The sequence below is a fragment of the Urocitellus parryii genome, chromosome 4, assembly GCF_045843805.1.
Source record: "Urocitellus parryii isolate mUroPar1 chromosome 4, mUroPar1.hap1, whole genome shotgun sequence".
Lineage (NCBI taxonomy): Eukaryota > Metazoa > Chordata > Mammalia > Rodentia > Sciuridae > Urocitellus > Urocitellus parryii.
Window position 1 is genome coordinate 176,004,667 of NC_135534.1, and position 23,183 is coordinate 176,027,849.

Sequence of the window (23,183 nt, forward strand, 5' to 3'; positions counted from 1 at the left end):
GTTTTGTTATCCTTTTTTATCTTTTTATACCCAACTTTTCAATTTGAAATTACTCGTTAGGTTTAAACTTTCCTTTGGCACAAATTGTGTTTGCTTTTAGTTGGCCCTCAGAGGACCAGTGAGAAATGGTTTATGCTGGTGTGTCCTGTGGCGAAGTGGTATACTTATCAACATTCCTTATTTTTCTCCTTTTATATGTCTTATTATTTCACTACTTTCCAGTGATTTTTCATCTTATTGTACCCAGGATTTTCAATATTAATAATCTTAAATCATTTTAAGAAATGGCTAGAGGTGGGATGTAATATAAGGAAATAAGAATATAATTATTGCTGAGCATGGTGGCGCACGCCTGTAATCCTAGATGCTTGGGAAGCTGAAGCAGGAGGATCGTGAGTTCAAAGCCAGCCTCAGTAGTGGCGAGGTGCTTAGCAATTCAATGAGACCCTGTCTCTAAATAAAATACAAAATAGGGCTCGGGATGTGACTCAGTGGCCGAGTGCCCCTGAGTTCGATCTTGGCTACAAAAAAAAAAAAAAAAAAAGAATATAGTTATCAAAGTATCTTTGTTTTCCCAGGAAAATTTATTGTTTGATGAAAATCATAAATTAAAGCTGATTGACTTTGGTCTCTGTGCAAAACCCAAGGTAAGTGCAGAAATAAAAATGCATTTATTTCCTTGTAAATACACCCCTTAATGTGTTATTGTGCTCTGACTTCCACTTGGTCTTTATTGAGCTTAATTGCCTCTATTGTGAAGAATGTTAAATTTGCCGTGGTGGCGCATGCTTGTAATCTCAGCAGCTCAGGAGGCTGATACAGGAGCATTGCAAGCTCAAAGCCAGCCTTAGCAATTTAGTGAGGTACTAAGCAACTCAATGAGACCCTTTCTCTAAATAAAATACAAAATGGGGCTGGGGTTATGACTCAGCGATAGAGCACTTGCCTTGCAAGTGCAAGGCCCTTGGTTCCATCCTCAGCACCACATAAAAATAAATAAATAAATAAATAAATAAATAAAGTCATTAAAAAATTAAATAAAATACAAAATAGGACTGGGGGTGTGGCTCAGTGGTTGAGTGTCCTGGGGGTTCAATTCCCGGTACCAAAAAAAACCAAAAAGAATGTTAAATTTAATTCCAGGCATCAGTAATTTGTATAAATCCTTTAGATGATTCTAAAATAGGTAGCCAGGATTGACAGCCACTGGTCTAGGTCTAGTGTTGGTCCTGTTGAAGACCGCATGGGTAAGCTGTGAGAGAATTTGTAGCACCAAGGCCACATGAAGTCATTAGCATGAATGCTAAATAGATCATGTGCTTACAGTTTGAGTGTATTGCCACTAGATGATGCCTTTGTTCATAGGGCTAGGAGTTGAGAATTTGTTATAAACCTATTTGTTATTCAAATGGTTATGTAACTAAGAATTAGTTATATTTTGTGAAAATCCCCTTTCCTTAGGAAAGAAGAAGGAAAATGTCCAGATGAACTTCTATATTTATATCATTAGGTATTTCTCTAATTTGCATTCCATAGTTAAGCACTGGTATTCTTCAGCATAACTTCTCTTTGAGGTGACTTTGAACTTCCCAGGTTTGCTTTCTGCAGCAGATCTCCTGTGTGGCTGCCTGTTGGAGGTTTCTTCTTGAGTTCTCTAATGATGGTAGTTACAGTCTCTAAAATGAGCTGTCTACACTCATTAAGAATGTCAAAATTGCAGACTTGTCTTAGCCCTTTGTAGTCCCATGATTATTTCCTGTCCCAGTCAGAATTAGCTAGGTGCAAAGGGAAGCAGATTTTGCCCCTTCAGTAGAATGTTTGATTCTTTCTGATCCTCTTCTCTCCCTTGGCTCTTCAGTGACTATCAGTGGAACCTTGTGTTTGGGAAGCAAATGCTAGAAGGTATTATTTTTTTCTAGACATATAAAGATTATACTTTGAACAGATAAGCTTGTTTGAGTCATGATGTCCACAGCAGGCAGTGGGAAATGTTTGTGACAGACTTCATTACCCTTTTTTTTATGGCTGCCACAGATTTGACCACATAGAGCCATCTAAGAAAGCGGGGGTGGCCTGGGAGAGAATCGCCTCCATCTTCTGTGAAGAACTCATTTCTGGGCATATTTCATTTATAAATGAGATCTCAGTTTCACAAGTCCTTTGCCAGCTGTAAGACTATAGGAGTCGGGCAGTAACTTCATTTTCATTGTCTTGATATTTCTGTGGGGGAGAGGAGCATGAGCGAATTTCTCAACAGATCTGGGAAGCTAAGTTGGTGATTCTCTTATAACTGAATCTAGAAATAGGTTGTCAAGGCCCTGTGCTACATACAGTTTTGCTTTCTTTCCTCTAAGGAGAAAGAAGCTCTCTGAATTTGTAAGGATTTAATATTGGAGATAGGGGCTGGTAAAGACATGATCATTTCTTCTTGAGTATTTAAGGGTGGGAAGACACAGGGGCTCAGATGTATGCTAGGCTGATTATTGTGCACATGAATATCTAGGGAAGTATGAACCTGACTTGACTGAGTGAAGGAGAAAAATATTTCATTTGTGTCAGGTGGTAGTGGTATAGGAAATCCAGAGAAGCAGAGAACACATGTGCATATAGACATATATGCAAAGAATATCAGATTGGCTATAGAAGTCTTTTCCTTATTTGGGAAAATTCTTCATTTAACTTCTTTTTGTGTTCAAAGAGTGTTTATCAAGGTTCAGTACTCTCTTTCTACTTTTTTTTGGCATTGGGACTGCACCCAGGGGCACTTAACCACTGAGCCACATTCCCAGCCTTTTAATTTTTCATTTTGAGACAGGGTCTCACTAAACTTGACAAGTTGCTGAGGCTGGCTTTGAATTTGTGATCCTGTCTCAGCCTCCCAAATTGCTGGGATTATAGGCATGTGTCACTGTGCCCAGCAAGATTTAATACTGTTTAGGGCTGTAATTAGTAAGTGTTTTATTTTTTTTTTTTAATATTTTTTCTAGTTGTAGATGAACACAATACCTTTATTTTATTTATTTGTTTTTATGTGGTGCTGAGGATGGAACCCAGTACTTCTAGGTGAGTGCTCTGCCACTGAGCCATAATCCCAGCCCTAAGTGTTTCATTTTTATCTTATTGACAGGGTAACAAGGATTACCATCTACAGACATGTTGTGGGAGCCTTGCTTATGCAGCACCTGAGTTAATACAAGGCAAATCATATCTTGGATCTGAGGTAATTATTCATTGATTAAATCAGTGTAATCAACATATTTATTGGTGATTTATAGTTGAGTGACTCAAGCACTGTGTATTGGGGATATAACAATGAAGTAAGTAATCTTGTTAATCAAAGAGTTTAGTCTGTTTGGGAGTGATATTTATAAACTAGTAGATGGAATGAATAATTTGTGATAAACATAATAACCTGTAATATTCTTTTGAAGGAGGGATATATTTCTGGTGTCCTTATTGTGGTTACTTTTGTATTGAACAATGCCATAGTTTGGACTGATTGGTCCAACTGGGTAGAGTACAAGGTCAGGATTGCAGCCTTAGTTTTCAGAGATGCCAATTAGCAGAGAGAAAACCTGTCTTTTGTCCATAGTTGACTTTCCAAGGCCAGCAGTCCAGGCTTCGATAGCTTTACAATTGCTACTTCAAGCTAGTTAGTTTTTCCTGTTTTCTGCAGTACTAGTGTTGCTGATGTTAGTATCATAAAGTTAAAAAAAAAAAAATTAAGTCATCAAAAGCTCAGAAAGTGCTGGGTGGAACAGTCTTCTTTTTTTTTTTTTTTAATTAAATTTCTTTCTTTTTTTTTAGTTGTTGATGAGACATTTATTTATTTATTTATTTATTTATTTATTTATTTATATGTGGTTCTGTGAATTGAACCCAGTGCTTCATACATGGCTAGGCAAGCACTCTACCACTGAGCTACAACCTAGTTCCTGGAACAGTCTTCTTATTTCAGGATTTCAGGACATCTCCAGATCTTTAATATGCTCTTGTGCAATGTGATCCTTTGGGAGGGAAATGTCACAGGTAGCAGCTTGTCCTGATTTTATTTGCTTATAGAATTCACTTTTCATGTGGACTTAATTCACTTTTCATGTGGACTATCTTTTGGAACTACTTTTTCTGCTTTCTTCTCTCATGTAGGCTTTGATACATCTATGAAAATCTTTTCTATTATTTTCTTCATCTTTTAGTTTAACCCCAGACATAAAGAAACTTTTGGGGGCCGGGGATGTGGCTCAGGCTGTAGCGCGCTTGCCTGGCATGCATGCGGCCCGGGTTCGATCCTCAGCACCACATACCAACAAAGATGTTGTGTCCGCCGAGAACTAGAAAATTAATATTAAAAATTCTCTCTCTCTCTCTCCTCTCTCACTCTCTCTTTAAAAAAAAAAAAAAAAACGAAACTTTTGGGAAATACCAAGTTCTTCTTATTATTTTTTTCTTTTTGTGGTGCTGGGGATTGAACCCAGGGCCTTGCACATGTTAGGCAAGCACTCTACCAACTTAGCTATATCCCCAGCAATACCAGGTTATTTAGTTTGTAACATGAGAAGATGGGAACTAACTTGGTTTTGGCAACTTGATTTTGATATAATCTCAAAGGTATAGTATACGATAAAAATAGCATGAGGAACTTTGATATATTTTTATTCAAATTTACAATTGTTTAATTTTCCCTATTTGCTTTATTTTGTCTTTGTGTATACATATGTATATGCACATATTATTAATTTTCTCAATCATTTGAGAATAAACTGGAAGACAGGTGTGGTGCACACCTATAGTCCCAGAGATTTAGGAAGCTGAGGCAGGTGTATCACAAATTTGAGACCAACAAAAAAAGGCTGAAGATGTAGCTCAGTGGTAGAATGCCCTTCAGTTTAATCTCCAGTACTGTTTTTTTTTTAAAGTTGTAGAGAGACACAATACTTTTTTTTAAAAATCTTTAAAAAAAATACCTTTATTTATTTATTTATTTATTTATTTTTATGTGGTGTTGAGGATCAAACCCAGTGCCTCACACGTGCCAGGCAAGTGCTCTTCCACTGAGCCACAAACCCAGCCCCAAATCTCCAGTACTCTTAAAAAAAAAAAAAAAAAAGTAAACTGGAGACATGTCCTCTTTTCACTAATTATGCATATCTTTCCCCAAAGCAAGGCTCTTTTCTTTTTCTTTTTTTTTATTAGTTGTTCAAAATATTACAAAGCTCTTGACATATCATATTTCATACATTTGATTCAAGTGGGTTATGAACTCCCATTTTTATACAGATTTATACAGATTGCAGAATCACATCGGTTACACATCCACGATTATACATACTGCCATACTAGTGTCTGTTGTATTTTGCTGCCTTTCCTATCCCCTACTATCCCGCCTCCCCTCCCCTCCCCTCCCCTCCAATCTTCTCTCTCAAGGCTCTTTTCTTTTGTAACTGTAATTATAAAAACAAGGGAATTTCATGTGGATGTAATTTATTCAGTTACAGTCTATGTTCAGATGGTGTTTCTTATGTCAATGATGTCCTTTTTAGCTTTATCCCTGCCTCTGCTCCCCATCCAGGATCACACATGGCGTTTAGTTACTGTATCTCTTTAGCATTCTTTAGTTTGCAACACTTCCTTAGGCTTTCCTTGAGCTGGTAACTGTGGTCAAGATTTGAACTGAGTGAAGGACTTTTCCATATTTGTCTAGTCTCCCAGAAGGAGTGATACTCATAAGCCTAATCTTACAAGATTCCTAGAAGGCTGGTGATAAGGCCTTGCTAGTCTGAATGTGTCTGAGTTTTTCCTACATAATTTTGTTTTTTTTTGTCCATGTTAGTTGACTTTCCATCCTTCTAAGACAGTGCCTTTAGAACAGTGTACTAAGGAATCATCTGGGGTACTTGTTAAAACATGCAGAGCTCAGAGCTGTACACTTGGAAATTTTGGGTTGTTTTTGAAGTTGGGGATTTAAGAATCTTCATTTTAAAATAAGCAGTTTTTTAGGTGTTTCTCATGCTTATGGTCCAGATCATGCTTTTAAGGACATGTTCCAGGGTAATATCTCAAAATTCCTTTAGTAATATCTCACAGGAAATGGTTTTAAGTCCCTCTTCTAGTTATTTTTGTGTTTTTTGGTAATTGATAACTTATAAAGGACTGGATTTGCTTTGGCTTATGATTTTAGTAGATTAATTTATTCTTACATCTAATTTGAAACTGATGGTGCTTTGAATACTTTTTCTGCTTTCTTCTCTCATGTAGGCTTTGATACATCTATGAAAATCTTTTCTATTATTTTCTTCATCTTTTAGTTTAACCCTAGACATAATGTCTCTGTTGACTTCTTACGGTACTTGACAAGGTCATGTTAGCTCACTCTTTCCTGTGTTGCCTCTTTGCTTTGAATGAGTGCCATGCCATCATGCCTCAATTTATAGATTAAATATTTGACAACTCTCTGGCATAAATTGTTAATTTCTGACCTCCTACAACTTGGAACCAAAATCACATGTCAGCTTAAAAGCACATTGTTCACTTGTGGCATCATAATAGAGTCCTAGTAATTTATGTGATTCAGTGAACAGGACAGAATAACCTGGGTTATTCTGGTATAGGTATTATCCAGATGTGTGATGCTGCCTGTTATTTAACTTTATTTCCCTTTTCTTTGTTTTTATTTTATATTTTATTTTTTAATATTTAATATTTAGGTGGACACAATATCTCCATTTTATTTTTATGTGGTGCTGAGAATTGAACCCAGTGCCTCATGTATGCTAGGTGAGCGCGCTACCACTTGAGCCACATCCCAGGCCTCCCTTTTCTTTATATATATATTTTTTGTGATATTGGGGATTGAACCCAGGGTCACTCTACCACTGAGCTACATCTCCAGCACTTTTTATTTATTTTACTTTTTATTTTTGGACAAGGTCTTGCTAAGTTGTCAAGGCTGGCCTCAAACTTACAATTCTTCTACTTCAGCCTCTTAAATCACTGGGTCCCCCTTTTTTTACTTCTTTAAAAAAATGCTAGGGTTGTAGCTCAGTGGCAGAGTGCTTGCTTAGCATGTGTGAGGCACTGGGTTAGATCCTTAGCACTGCATTTAAAAAAAATAATAAAATAAAGGCATGTTGTCCATCTACAAGTACAAAAAAAATGCCATCCTTCTTATCTCTTAAAATTTTTCTAAGGATCAAATGAGAGTGGGAACTATTACTGGTTGTGTAATACAACTTTTACTGGTTGTGTCAACACTGATCAAGTCAAATCCTGCTTGAAAATAACAGTTACTGATTAGGGCTCATGGACACATGGATATCTCACATAAAGGTTAAACTCCATCCTTCAAAGACAATGTCATTAAGACATTGGAGATTTATAGGGCTATTTGTGCTGGCAGGCTAGTTTCTAGCCCCTATATTTGAAAAAGTCAATCATTGAAGTTTTAAAAAAATAATTTATTCCAATTAGTTATACATGACAGCAGAATGCATTTTGATTCATAATACATAAATGGAACACACTTTTTCACTTCTGGCTATACATGAAGTAGAGTCACACCATTCGTGCAATCCTACATATACCTAGGGTAATGATGTCCATCTCATTCTACCATCTTTCCTACCCCCATACCACCTCCCCTTTGCCCTTTCCAAAGTTCCTCCATTCATCCCATGGGCCCCCCTTAATCCCCCATTATGGATCAGCATTCACTTATCAGAGGAAACATTTGGCCTTTGGTGTTTTGGGATTGGCTTACTTCACTTAGCATGATATTAAAATTTCTCTAAATAGAGTTTTTACTGTGTAACTTAGTCACATTTGTAGATTGCCATGAAATTTTCAGACTTATTTTGACATCCCCACGCCTGTTTACATAATCCTCATATGTAACTGAGATCCTTAGTAGCTCTGTAGAATTGCTTTCAGAATCTGAGACCTGGCCTTATTCTTTATCATGCCCAATCCATCCAAGCAAAATAATTTTTTTTTTCCTATTAAGTGTTAGCATATAGCTAAGAGGAAAGTTCCTGGGTGGTCTGCCACTGATTGGGTGACTTTGGACACACCTGCTTTTCTAGACTTCAGGGTTCCAGACTAGAATGAGCAGGTTGAATTGAATGCTCTCTTAGCTCTATTTCAGCTTTTTAAAGATTCTGTGGTTTTATTAAGTATCTTATCATTCTGAAATGTGTTCTATATATTTTTTTTGAATGATTTTTTTTTTCTTCCTCTTAGGCAGATGTTTGGAGCATGGGCATACTTTTGTATGTACTTATGTGTGGATTTCTACCATTTGATGATGATAATGTCATGGCTTTGTACAAGAAGATTATGGTGAGTATTGCAAGGCATAGAATTTCTTTTTTTTTTTTTTAATAAGTTTATTTATTTATTTATTTATTTATTTATTTATATGTGGTGCTGAGCATCGAACCCAATGTCTTACTCATGCTAGGCACTTGTGCTCTACCACTGAGCCACAACCCTAGCCCCAAGGCATAGAATTTCAGTGTAAAAGTTTTTTTACTTATTATACTTTATGCTTTTGGAATGAAGAAAAAATTCTGGAATTAGGTAGTGATGATAATTTTGTGTTTAAGCCTTTTTGTGTGTGTGTTGCTGGGGATTGAACCTAGGGCTTTGTGCAGGCTAAACACATGCTCTATCACTGAGCTACAATCCCAGCACCCAAAACTTTATGAATATATTAATATCTAGTAAATCATTTACTTTAAAAGAATAAGCTAGGTGTGGAGGCATATATCTGTAATCCCAGTTACTTTGGGAGGCTGAGGTAGGAGGATTGCAAGTTTGAGGCCATCTTGTAGCATGTTTGGGGCCCTGGGTTCAATCCCCAGAAACCCCGCCCCCCTCAAGTAGAAGTGCTTCAGAAAAGGATGTGGGTGAATTCATTCTGGCAGAGTAGACACTATGAGCAAAGGCATAGGGATGGGAGAAGTATGGGAAGGAATGGTCAGAGATTATTGTGGCTGGACATTGAATCTATACCAGCTTTAGGTTAGAAGATTTCTGAATTAACTCTCTTTTCTGGAATGTAGTATAGAGTTGAAAGTGGCAGTTGCAGTTGGCTTGTTGCTTAACCCCTAGAAAGAACATCAAGTCTAAGGGCACTGGGTTGTTTAATTTTTCTTTGTTTAACTTAATTTTTTCCTATGATCTGTCTTGGAAAAAGTCTTTAAAATTGATGATTAAACTATAGAGAGGAATTTGGGAAGAGGTGGAATCACAGTTGTTCAACTCCTTAAAGGCTGACGAGCTCTAATTCTGCTGGGTCAACAAAAAGTAATGATAGCAATAGTGGTTACCACCCCTGTCTTGGGGGCTGTATATGCATTTTTCTCCTTGGTAAGGTGAGATCCATGGGCTTGGGCTGGAAGCCAGTCTCCTGGAGTGTGCTGATGTAGCCAAGACAGCTTGCGTTTTTCTCTCACTTGAGATTCCTCCAATCCTTGGAAGGTAGCAGTTTTTGCTTTGGTTCCTGCTTGCTGACTATAGCTTTATGGGGAGCATTTGGGGAGCTGGTGGAGGGTTTGAGTAGAGAAGTGCTATGATTTGGTTTAGTTTTTAATAGGATTGCACTGGTTGCTGTGTGGATAGACTGTAGGAAGCAAAGAAGAAAATCAGGGTTACTGGGGAAGCAAAGAGGAGAATCAAGATGACTGTTTGGGAGGATATTATAGTGATTCACAGAGATGTTAGTAATGGAGATGGCAAGAAATGGATGGATTCTGGATGTCTCTTTTTAAAAAAAATTTTTCTGTTAGCATAAAGTAAAATTGGCCTTTTTTTTGAGGTATTGAGTCTATGAATTTTATGGATTTATGTAACCCCCCATCATAGTCAGAATGTAGAACTGATGTCTTTTGTCTTTTGAAGGTATAACTAACATAATTTGCTGATGTATTGAATGAGTGGAGTAGCCTGAGTGACTAAAAAGTTTGGAGCTGCTATTAACTGAGATGGGGAAGACTTGGTAGAGAGAGGGGATGACCATAATTCAGTTTGGACATAAAGAATGTTTCTGTTTTGTCCAGCTTTTCATATTTGTTGGCATAAGGTTATTTATCCAGCTATAGAACCCATAACCTGGAGGTAACAATGTTAACATATTTATCAGATTTTTATGTTTTTTTTCCAGACTTTAGTCTATACATGTATAAGGAATCTTATATTTTATCCTTCCCTCCCTCCCTTCTTCCTTTTTTTTTTTGTGATACTAAAGATTGAACCCAGGGTCTCAGCTTACTAGGCAAGTACCCTTCCACTGAGCTACACCCATAACCTTTGTATTTTCTTGTTGGGTTACCTGCTTCCCAGTTTATTTTTGCACAGATGGCAGCATACCCTAAACATATTGTTTTGCCTCTTGTTTTTCTCTCTTAACAGTGTATTGGAAATCATACCACTTCATATCTAGCGCAGAGCCTCTTCATTGCTTTTGGGTGGGGGGGCAGTATTAGAAACTGGACTCAGGGGTATTATGCTTGCTGGTTAAGCACTCTACCACTGAGCTACATCCCTATCCCTATTTACTTTATTTAGACAGGGCTGCCTAAGGGCTGGCTTCAAACTTGAAATCTTCCTGCCTTAGCCTCCTAAGTAGCTAGGATTATGGGGATGTACCACCACACCTGGTTCTTCATTCTTTTTAATGACTGCACAGAACAGTATATGTTTGTACCATAATTTATTTAACTGATCCTATGTTAATGGACATTTAAGTAATTTCCCAGTGGTCATTTTGCATATTGTGAACATATCTGTAAGAAAATTGCCAGTTCTCAGTACTGCAAAAATGATAAACCAAAAAAAGAAAGAAAGAAAAAGAAAATTGCTAGAAGAGTTGCTGAGTCAAAGGATATATGATTAGAAATTTTCATACATATTGCCATATTACTTCCATCAAAGTTTTATTGGTTCATACAGTTACCAGTAATAGCAAGACGGTACCAATTTTCCGTGCCCCCATCAATATAGTACAACACCTTTTTGCTCTTCATATTTAAGATTATTATTATTATTTTTTGCTGTGCAGGAATTTTAACTTTTGTATACGTGTGTGCAGTACTGGGGAATTGAACCTAGTGCCTTGCATGGTAGGCAAGAGCTTACCACTACATCCCCAGCCCTCAATTTTTATTTAGTCAAATTTACCAATCTTTTTATTTATTTATTTAAATTGTTTTTCTAATTTTCTTTTTTTAATTGATTTTATTTTTTAAAAATACATGACAGTGGAATGCATTATAATTATTATTACATATATAGAGCACAATTTTTCATATCTCTGTATATAAAGACCAATTCATGTCTTCATACATGTACTTTGGATATTGATATTCATCACATTCTACCATCATTGCTAACCCCCTGCCCCCCTCTCTTCCCCTCCCACCCCTCTACCCTATCTAGAGTGCATTTATTCCTCCCATGCTCCCCCTACCTACCCCACGATGAGTCAATCACCTTATATCAGAGAAAACATTCGGCATTTGTTTTTCTGAGATTGGCTAACTTCACTTAGAATTATCTTCTCCACCTTCATCCATGTGTAAAGCCGTGAGTTCGATTCCCCAGCACTTTTCCTGCAAATGCCATGATTTTATTTTCTTTTATTGCTGAGTAATATTCCATTGTGTATATATGCCATATTTTTTAAATCAGTTCATCAGCTGAAGGGCATCTAGGTTGGTTCCACAGTTTAGCTATTGTGAATTGTGCTGCTATATAGTTTACCAATCTTCTATTGTCAAGTTTGGAAAGGCTTTCTGACTTAGGTTACTTTTTAAAGTTTACATGTTTTCTTTTTCTTCTTCTTCTTCTTTTTTTTTAATGGTATTGGGGATTGAACCCAGGAGCATTCTACCTCTAAGGTTCATCCTTATCACTTCCTCTCCACCCTTTTAAAAAACATTGAGGCAAGATCTTACTAAGTCACTCAAGCTGACTTTGAACTTGCAATCTTCTTGCTTTAGCCTCCTGAGTTACTGGGATTACAGGTGTGCGCCACTGTACCCAGTTTATTTTAGTGTTTTTATGGTTTCATTTTTTTATATTTAAATATTTGTTCATCTGGAATTTGCTTTGGTGTAGTTTCTTGACTTTAAACATTTTTTAAGCTAAAAAATTAAAGAAATCCCAGTGTCTTAAGAGGCTGAGACAGGAAGATTGCAAGTTCAAGGCCAGCCTTAGCACCGTAGTAAGACCCTGTTTCAAAATAAAAAATAAAAAGGGCTGGGGATGTGGCTCAGTGGTAAAGTGCCTCGGAGTTACATCACCAGTACAAAAAAAAAAAAAGTTATAGTTTGTTTTCATATTCTAGATTCTGGTATGTATGATTTGAAGCTCCTTATTAATAATGTATGTAAAAAATCCTTATTTCAGATAGTCTTGCTAATTTCAAGTTTTGTACACAAACTGTCTTGTCTAATTAGATCTTTTTTTTAACCTCCTGCTCTGGATGATGGACTGTACTAAGAGTAAAGGTGTCAGTGCTGTGATAGTTGTTTGCTTGTGCTTGTATTCATAGTCTTATCTTTTTAAGACTTTAATCTGTGGTTTCTCTGCAGGAATCTTCTCTAACCACTTGCTATTTTGTGAGGATTTAGTTTATTTAAACCACATAGTATAATCTGTAAATCCATTTAACTATATTTATATGAAGCAAAGTACTTTACAATACAAAGAGTAGTGAAAGGTGGCACTACTGTGTTCTGTCATGTGTCACTGTTTCATTCAAGGAAGAATGTGCTGTTTCCATTTTCCTTAGGAGTATCTTACTGTAGGTTTTAGAGTGACTAGTGAGGGTTCACACCTCAGTACCTCAAATAAAAGAAAAAGAGATTTCATATATTGTCTATTTATACAAGTATGTATACATTTTTGGGGGGTTTACATAATCCACACATTTTGTGGACTCTGCCCCCCTCCTCCTTTAAAAATTGAAACATTTATTTATTTATTTGCAGTGCTGGGGAATTGAACTCAGGGCTTTACACATGCTAGGCAAGTAAGTGCTTTACCATTGAACTACATCCCCAGCCCACTTGAATGCTTTGTTTTATTTATTTATTTACTTATTTGGTATTGGGAATTGAACCCTAGGATGCTTAATCACATCCCCAGCCCTTTTCATTTTTTATTTTGAGATAGATTCTCATTAAATTGCTTAGGACCTCATTAGATTGCTGAGGCTACCCTTGAACTTGTGATCCTCCTGCCTCACCCTCCTAAGCCTCTGGAATTACAGGTGCACTCCACCATGCCTGGCTTAATGCTTTCCTTTAAAGATTGCTTTACCTGTGGTAGCATGTATAGATCTCTTCTTCTTCTTCTTCTTCTTCTTCTTCTTCTTCTTCTTCTTCTTCTTCCTCTTCCTCTTCCTCTTCTTCCTCTTCCTTCTTCTTCTTCCTCCTCCTCTTCCTTCTTCTTCCTCCTCTTCCTCCTCCTCTTCCTCTTCTTCCTCTTCCTCCTCCTCTTCCTCTTCTCCCTCTTCCTCTTCTTCCTCCTCCTCCTCTTCTTCCTCTTCCTCCTCCTCCCCTTCCCCCTCCTCCTCCTCCTCCTCCTTCTTCTTCTCCTCTTTTTTTGGTAGTGTTGGGTATCCAGGGCCTTGTTTGTGCTAGACAAGCTCTGTACCACTGAGCTACATCCCCAGTTCTTAAAAACATTCTTTATAAAGAAGTAACTAAGCTGGGCACAGTGGGGCATGTCTGTGATTCCAGCCACTCGGGAGGCTGAGGCAGGAGGATTGTGAGTTTCCAAGCCAGACTTAGCAATGATGAATGCTAAGCAATTCAGTGAGACCCTGTCTCTAAATAAAATACAAAATAGGGCTGGGAATGTTACTCAGTGGTTGAGTGCCCCTGTGTTCAAAACTTGGGGAAAAAAAAAAAAAAGAACTAAAGTTCCTTTGATTGCTTCTCCAATATCCTTCTTCTTTCCTAAAATCCATTTACATTTACTCCTTACTTGTTTGCTCCATAATTACATGTGCTCGGTAATACAGCACATTCTCAGCATGTGTGAGACCCCATATTCAATCCCTAGAGCCACCCTATCACCACCCCCACACACACACAAAAACTAAAGTTCCGTTAATGCTTTCTCCAATATCCTTCTTTCCTAAAATCCATTTACATTTACTCCTTACTTGTTTGTTCCATAATTACCATTTTACATTAGTGTGGTACATTTGTCACACTTAAGGAACCAATGTGGATATATTACAATTAACTTTGTACTCTGTAGTTTGAATTTCATGATTTTTTTTAATGTCCTTTTTCTGTTCCAGGATCCTTCCAGAATGCCATATTATAGTTAGTTATTATGCTTCTTTAGTCTCCCTCTGATCTCTGATAGTTTCTGGGAATCCAGTATATTTTTTCCCAGATGGTTTATCTGGTTGTCCCGATACTATGCATCAGTAATTTATTGTTTTTCTAATTACTTTAAATGGTAATTTGATTATATACTAAATTCCTACAATTCTTCCGTTCTTCTTCTTCTTTTTTTTTTTTTTTTGGTACCAGGGATTGAACCCAGGGGTGCTTAACACTGAGCCACATCCCCAGTCCTTTTTTATATTTGGATTCTGGGTCTTGCTGAGTTGCTTAGGACTTCACTAAATTGCTGAGGCTGGCTTTGAACTCATAATCCTCCTGTCTCAACCTCCTGAGCTGCTTAGATTACAGGTGTGGGCCACTGTGCGAGGCTGTACAATTCTTTGACTTTGCTTTTTTTTTTTTTTTTGTGGTGGTGGTAGTAGGGTGACTCTAGGGATTGAATATGGGGTCTCGCACATGCTGAGAATGTGCTGTATTACTGAGCTGTTCCCCCGACCCTTTTGGGTTTTATATTTCATTGCATTTATCTTTTTGTCTCTTCTTATATCTAATTGTTTCAGTTACTGTACCTTTTAAATATTGTTTATTAAATATCTGGTAGAATTAACTTATTCTGTTTTCTCCCCAGATTTTTTCTGGTTTTTCTGCTATAATTGTTTTCCCTGGTGTACTTTTTAAATGGAATGTTTAGAAAGGTAGTAGATCCACAATTTCATTGAATAAAGTCTATTACATGTTAAAAATGGATGGTTTGATAACATATCTTTAGTGTTGATAATGGTGAATGAATGAGCTAGATTTGGAGACCTGGCCTTGGGTGGGTTTTTTTTTTTTGCATTGTATGAGGTTCAAACCCCCTCCAAGGTTCTGTATTCTCATGGCATAGTAATACAGTGCTGTTTGCTGTTTATTACTTGATCTTTTTATTTGTTAATGCCTTTAAATCTATGGGTCTTATTAGTACTTTCTTTTTCTTTTAGACAATTATTGTTACATTATGGTGTATCTATAATGGTATATTCTACAGGTATAAAAATGAATGAGGGGGGCTGGGGTTGTAGCTCAGTAGTAGAGTGCTTGCCTACCACATGTGAAGTGCTGGGTTTGAGCCTCAGCACCATATAAAAATAAATAAATAAAAGTATTAAAAAAATGAATGAGGGACCTCTTTAGATGTTGATAATGAAATGGTGTCTAAGATACATAAGTGAAAAAGCAAAGAGCAGAGCAGTATGTGTAATGTACCATCAGTTTTGTAAAAGGTTAAGTAGCTGGGTATGGTGGTACATGCCTGTAATCCCAGCTATTTGGGAAGCTCTGACAGGAGGATTTCAAGTTCAAGACCAGTCTCAATGAGATTCTTTCTCAAAATAAAATTTAAAAAGGGATTGTGATGAAGCTCAGTTTCAGAGTGCTTGCCCCAGCTTGATTGAGGCCCTGGATTTGATCCTAAGCACCGGAAAAAAAAAAAAAAGAGAGTATATTCCTCTTATTTGCTGACATATGACAGAAAGTGGTAGATGTTGATGATTGCTATTTCCTTTGTGGAGGAAAATTAGAGGAGAGGGATAGAAGGGAGTCTTCATTCTATGCCAAAGACTTTTAGATTTTGAAGCATGTAAATGTTTTTCTTCTTGTTTGTCTAGTTTGGCTAGGACTTCCCTTACTATGTTGACTAGAAGAGCATCCTTGTTTTATATTTCTGATCTTAGAGGAAAAGCATTTAATCATTTCATACTGAGCGCAATATTAGCTATGGATTTGTAATATGTTGAGGAAGTTTTCTTCTATTCCTAGATTTTCTAGTGTGTTTATCATGAAAACATGTTGAATTTTGCCAATACTTTTTCATGTGTCAGTTTAGTTGATTGTATGGTTTTTTTCTTTGTTCATGTGGTGCATTACATTGATTTTAGCATGCTGAACCATCCTTGTATTCCAGGAACAATGCCACTTGGTCATAGTGTATGCTCCTTTTAATATGTTGTTGAAGTTGGTTTGCTAGTGTTGAATTTTAAAAAGTAGAATGATAAAGATTTTAGTGAGTTTGAACCCAAAAAGCTAATGGGGAGAGTAGGAGAGGTGACTTTTGCAGGTCAGGTCTAAGACTTTGTCTATAGGTGTACAGAAATAGAATTCAGTGGGACTGCAAATTGGTGCAGCTAATGTGGAAAGCATTATGGAGATTTCTTGGAAAATTGGGAATGGAACCACCATTTGACCCAGCTATCCCTCTCCTTGGTCTATATCCAAAGGACTGTGTCCCCAGCTTACTGCAGGGACACAGTCATATCAATGTTTATAGCTGCACAATTCACAATAGCTAAACTGTGGAACCAACCTAGATGCCCTTCAGTAGATGAATGGATAAAAAAAATGTGGCCTATATACACAATGGAATATTACTCAGCAATAAAAAAGAATAAAATAATGGTATTTGCAGGTAAATGGATGGATTTAGAGAAGATAATGCTAAGTGAAGTTAGCCAATCCCCCCAAAACAAATGCCGGATGTTTTCTCTTGATATAAGAAGGATGATTCATAGTGGGGTAATGAGGGGGGGAGCATGGGAGGAATAGACAAATTCTAGATAGGTCAGAGGGGAAGGGAGGGGGCATGGGGTTAGAAATGATGGTGGAATGTGATGGACATTATTATCCAAAGTATATGTATAAAGACATGAATTGGTGTGAATATACTTTGTATACAACCAGAGATATGAAAAATTTGCACTGTATGTGTAATAAGAATTGTAATGCATTCTTCTGTCATATATAAATAAAAAAAATTTAAAAAACTAGAATTCTATGCTTTTTTGAGATGTGCTGAAATCTCTTCTGCCTAGAGCATCTGCACCAGTCTTTTTGTTGTATTTCTTTGTTGTGTTTTCTATTCCCCACCTGCTTTTTTTCCTCCAAAGGGATAGAGCTTTCTGAAGTGGGTATCTTGTTTATCTTTATGTCCCTTTGCACATGGTTGCTCAGGAAATAATAAATTGTTTGCTGGCATGCATATTCTTATTCCATTGTAACAAAAGTAATGCTTAATATTCATGAGCTATTGTTATTTGCCAGGCTGTGCTCTAAGTGAGGCATTTTCTATTATTGTTCCCCATCTATAGTAATTTACTCAGGGTCGTAGAGCTAGTAAGTAGCAGAGCTGGGATTTCAAACCATCTGTTGAAGCTCAACTTCATTCTTTCAGCTCTAGTCAAGCTCAGTGCCCAGTACTGTTTCTCAATTCTAGTTCCTAGTTTCATGAGAATCAGAAGCCTAGAGAAGTGCCTCCGAACCCAAGCTTCTTTTTGTGCCCATGAACTTGGGAGTGCTCCCAGTCATCCCATCTTTTCAGATTTACCTATATTATAAGTTAGTTCTCCTAATTCACATTAGTATTATTATGTACCAGCTTTTCTACTCTCTTTAGAATGTCACCCAGTAGAATACTTACTGGTCCTGTTTTTTTTTTTTTTTTGTATCAGTAGTGTTAAAATATTGTAATCAGGGTCCATGTTTCCTGGGCCCATTCTAGCCCGAGTAGCTCTAATTTCTTTGACTTCTATTTATTCACATTCTGTTTTTCTTGTTTGTTTCAGCCTAGCATTCTCTTATGTTAAAATTTTGAACTTGATTTTCCTGTCGTGTGGTGACAACTTTCTCTGTGAGCATTGTGCTACTAGTATATTTCTTAAATATTTCTGATCTAAGTTGTTGACTTAAAATACTGAATAAATCTTTCCTTGGTGCTTCCCATGGAGGTAGTAGCATCCATCTCCTACTCTCAAAAAAAGGGTCAAGAAGTCTAACTGGCGCCAGTTAGGCTGGTAAGTCAAAAGTAAACATAACTGGTGGAAACCCAGACATTTGGACGACAGGGTATGGAGAGATTCAAGGGTTGGATCTTGATGCTTAACAGTGATTATGGGGGGGAAAAAAAAAGGAAATAAAGCATGTGCTGTCCAGTGGCTTCTAGAAGTTCCTGGTCCATAGTGTCAAGGAGCTGGAATCTTCCTGTGCTGAGATTGCTTATGTTTTCGCTTAAGAGTAACAGGGGCTGGGGTTGTGGCTCAATATAGAGCTTTCTGAAGTGGGTATCTTGTTTATCTTTATGTCCCTTTGCACATGGTTGCCTCACATGCGCAAGGCCCTGGGTTTGATCCTCAGCATCACATAAAAAATAAATAAGTTGGGGCTGGGGATGTGGCTCAAGCGGTAGCGCGCTCGCCTGGCATGCGTGCGGCCCGGGTTCGATCCTCAGCACCACATACCAACAAAGATGTTGTGTCCGCCGAGAACTAAAAAATAAATATTAAAAATTCTCTCTCTCTCTCTCTCACTCTCTCACTCTCTCTTAAAAAAAAAATTAAAAAAAAAATAAGTGAAATAAAGGTATTAAAAAAAATATGTGGACATAGCAACCTAGCAGGCCATCAGAGTCACCAATCACAATGCTAGACTGCACAGTGAAAAAATTGAATATATGGCTCAGCATGCATTTTATTTGTGTTTACAATAAAAGCATTAAAACTTTGCAGGGAAAAACAGAAACAAAACCCAAGAACTGAATAGAACAGGACAACCCCTAAGTGTTTGGGTATTAGTTTTTAGTCTGTCTCCAATATACCTTATCAAGATTTTGTAGTCTCATCCCCAGAAAAAAATAAGTGATTCTACTGAAATTGAATTATATTCATGATATTCCTAAGTTACTGACTTAAGCTTAAGGTTTGCTGTATTTTTCCATATCCAAACTGTTATGCTGTTTATTTGTCTTCACTTGTTGTTACTGCAAGTTCATATTTACATGCCAGCCGTGGAATTAATGCTATTGATTATTAATATATTGTTTCCCCAGTGTATTTATTTATTTGAATGTACTAACGGATTCTGAATTAATCTTTTGGGGGTGAGTGCTTACCTTCAAATAATGTGAAACGTTACAATAGTAATGTCCTAATAGTAGATGCTAGATCCAAGTTTTAATATTTTTGGCAAATCCAATATCTTTTGCAGTGGAATGAATGTGGTAGAGAGTGTCTAACACTTGTTCAGTAGAGATTTGGCCTTCCTAATTAATATTATTTACTAATACTGTACATTCTTTGTTTCTTCTGCTCTGAATTTCATTTTTTAGTTTTTCATGTATTTGCAAGTTGAAAATTGATTCAAATTAGGACTTTTATGCATTATTGTGGAATTTAATTTCACACATTATAGATTTTGAAATTTATTGTAATCTTGGCTCAGAACTATTGTTCCGAGTCGCAGTGTAATACAGTCTGCTGGTTGAATCTAATTAAGGTGTCGTATCACTTGCATGCAGTATGTATCTTTGCCTAGAATGTTCTAAAATTCCTCACTTGGGAATAACATTTCCCTCCGTTCTTGCCTTGATTGAAAAAAACCAGCAATATTTGACACACTGTATGTAACTCTTGTTTAAGAGGCAGGCTTCATTTATCTTTTGCATTTGTTCACTATTTTAACCAAAATGCTCAACTGCAATTCTGGCATGATTACTAACAGATTGAGTATTAATATTATTAATGTCACCTATATTCATTTGCTATCACTGCATTCAAAGACAAGCATGATGTACTCCAGTTCTGGTACAGAAATATTAGAATAGTATAAATAATTTAGTAAATGTAAGTTAAATGGCTGTAAAGTAAAATTGCTGCTGCTGCTGCTGTGCGTGTGCGTGTGCGTGTGCATGATTGTGGATCGAACTCAGGGACTCACCAGTGCCAGGCAAATACTCTACTACTGAGCTGCATACCCAGCTCCAAATTGCTTCTTAACAATTATAATTTATAATTTTAAAGAAAATGGGCAAAAAAATAGGCAAGCTGTCTCTTTATAAGATTATATTTTTACAGTTATAGAGTTGATTGCAGTACTATGGTTATGTGTTGGAGAGATCGCCTGCCTTTCTTAGAACTATGTGAAAAGTGAACAGTTTTAAGTCTGCTAGAATTCCCAGGATTATCTTGCTTAGCCCACAGATCTTTTTTACCCCCTTCCACTTGGCTTTTACCCGCTGTTGCCCTTGCTCTCATTTGCAAGGTAATCATCCTTTAAATAAAGAATCAAAAATCCTCCAAAGACTATACAGAAACAAGGGTTAAGGGGCACAGCCTTGGTTGACACTGGGCATTTTGTTGAGATGCTCTTCCCCAGCAGAATTGTTCCCTAAGGTTTTTTCTGTTTGGTCTTTGGATATGTATTTTAATATTTAAATAAGTAGTCTTTCTCTTTTTACTTATAGTCTTTCTTAGACCTTCAAGCACAATACGATAGAAGAAGTATCTTCTGGTCCTACTTGGCTATTTTTTGCTTAATAACTGTCTCTCAATCTTGGCACTTTTGACTGACTTTTTGTACCAGGTATTCTTTGTTGTGTGTGGTGGGGGGGACTGTGCTGTGCAGTGTACGATGTTCAACAGTATCTATGACCTTTACTGACTCAATGCCAGTAGTAGCCCCCAAATTGCGACAATCAAATGTCTCTAGATACTTCCAGATGTGTCTTGTGGGACAAATGAGAACCAATGTCTTGTAACATTGAACAAGTGATTAATCTCCCTTGCTGAAACTTAGTTTCCTGATTTGTATAATGTGGTTAATAATCACTCCACAATATTAAAATATATGTGTTTTGTGCATTTTAAAGTGCTGTGTAGAGATAAGAGGTTGGGTGAAGTCTGGCAGCAGAACCCAGCTCTGGACTCACTTTTTGATGATAATCCAGTGCAGAGAGTAAAGCTGAGAATGTCAGAGGATGGTGATGAGTCACAGGCCTCATGACTTGCTTGTGGATGGTATTCTGTCCAAACAGGGTAAGTGCGTGGGTGCATTTCAGGAGGTGATGTGACCAGAGCTTGACTGGTTGATACATGTTTCTTACCAGGCAATCCTGAGATTCTGAAGCAGTTGCAGTGAGGTAGAGCCCATTGGGCAGCATATAGCATTCCTCAGAATGGCCTTAGCCTTTTTTACTATACTGAATCTTTCGTCTTTGGCATTCATGGCCAACATGCCCATCTTTAGAATACTACTACTATTTTGAGTATCCCTATCTCCCTCTCCTATTTATTTTGGATTCATTAAACATTTATGGTTTCTTATATGCAAGGTATATTGTGCTGGGTGCTTTCATACACATACTCTTTTTATTCCTTTTTAATACTATAAGTGGCATTGCTTTACAGATAGCAACTGTTAGTATTATATAGTATTAGTGGTTGCAACAACAATAATAGAAGAAACTGACTTTCTGAGTTCTTACTGTATACCTGGCACTGTGCTAAGTGCTTTATATATATCAAATCATTGAAGCCTAACAACAATTCCAACAATTCTATGCAATTTATACTATAATTATACTTTTTATAGATGAGGGAACTGAGGTATAGCAAGGTTAAATTGCTCCTCCAAGGTCACATTGCAAGTAAGTCGTAGAGTTTGAATTTGAACATAGGCAATTTGTCTTTGGAGCCTATTCTTTTAGAAACCAGGGTCAAAGAAATTAAATAACTTGTACAAGTTCATGGAGCCAGAAGGTGGCAGAACTGGGATTCACACATAATGCATGGCTCTAATCTGTGTCTGATGCACTAAACTCCACATTTTTTCACTTGTCCTTCCTGCTTCTTTCTGGGTAGAATTGCTAGTGTGGAGGTGGGTGTGGTGGTGCACACCTGTGATCCCAGTGATTTAGGAGGCTGAGACAGGAGGATCATAAGTTTGAGGCCAGCCTTAGCAACTTAGCAAGGCCCTAAACAACTTAACCTGTCTCAAAAAATAAAAGGGTTGGGGATGTGGCTTAGTGGCTAAGCGTCCCTGGGTTCAATCCCTGGTAACTAACACACACACACAGTTGCTAGCATGTGCTAGAGAAGCATAGGGAATCTCTTAAAATGATACTTCAAGAATTCAAAATGGGATGCTAAAAGGCAAAAAAAAAAAAAAAAAAAAAGGAACTTGAAATAAGTCTAGTGGATCTTTCTTCATTCAATACTTTTTTGATACTAAAAAGTAATACTTTTTACTTTGATGTAAAAGTATATCAGGTTCTGTGGAGTACTTCTACTTTTAGTACTTTTGTTTTGCATGGTAGTTTCTGAACTTTAAAAAATAATTATATATATATATATATATATATATATTTAATTTATTTTAGTTGTAGATGGACACAATATCTTTATTTATTTATTTTATGTGGTGCTGAGATTCAAACCCAGTACCTCACACATGCAAGGCAAGTGATCTACCACTGAGCTACAACCCCAGTCCCTAGTTTCTGAACTTTAAGGCATAATATTTCTTTTAATTTGGTGGTTTGGATTATGGGCCTGCTGTTTGGAGCAGATGAGAAAGAGCTGGAACCTAGATCCAGACTTATCCCTGTGGTGGGTAATGCTAGTGGGAGAGAAGTAATATAAAGCCAAACCCTTATAGATGGTGAATCAGTTTCCTAGGGTTGTTATAACAAAGTACTACAGTGTGGTGGCTTAAATCAAGAAATTTATTCTTGCACAGTGGGGAGTGGGATATTGTTCAGCTCAGCACAGATGGTATCCAGAGAGTAAGCAGCAAATAACACTGCAAGTGGTCACTGTGAGGGAAGACCACCTGGAATACGTGGAGGTCTTGACCAGTGAGTGAAGCATGAGGGAGGACACACTAGGAGCAGGCTGCAATCAGAAACTCAGGTAGGCCATGAGCATTTGATCAGAAGGGAGGAGGGTCCTTGTTCCAGGCTGGTCTCTATTCTCTGTGGGACCTTGGTAAGAGCAAGCTGAAATATTTGAGACCAGG

The 23,183-nt window shown here is 37.2% G+C and overlaps 1 protein-coding gene across 8 annotated transcripts in view; it reads left to right on the top strand.

Annotated features, from left to right (window-relative positions):
- Melk (maternal embryonic leucine zipper kinase) overlaps positions 1-23,183 on the top strand; it is a 74,008-nt gene that overhangs the window by 9,866 nt on the left and 40,959 nt on the right. For 7 of the 8 annotated variants that reach the window (XM_026379373.1, XM_026379393.1, XM_077797920.1 and 4 more), the window contains 3 exons: positions 579-647; positions 3,128-3,220; positions 8,236-8,334. In XM_026379373.1, coding sequence (XP_026235158.1) covers positions 579-647; positions 3,128-3,220; positions 8,236-8,334 — 261 coding nt within the window. The remainder of the gene's footprint in view (positions 1-578; positions 648-3,127; positions 3,221-8,235; positions 8,335-23,183) is intronic. The other variant, XM_026379418.1, reaches the window with a different exon arrangement.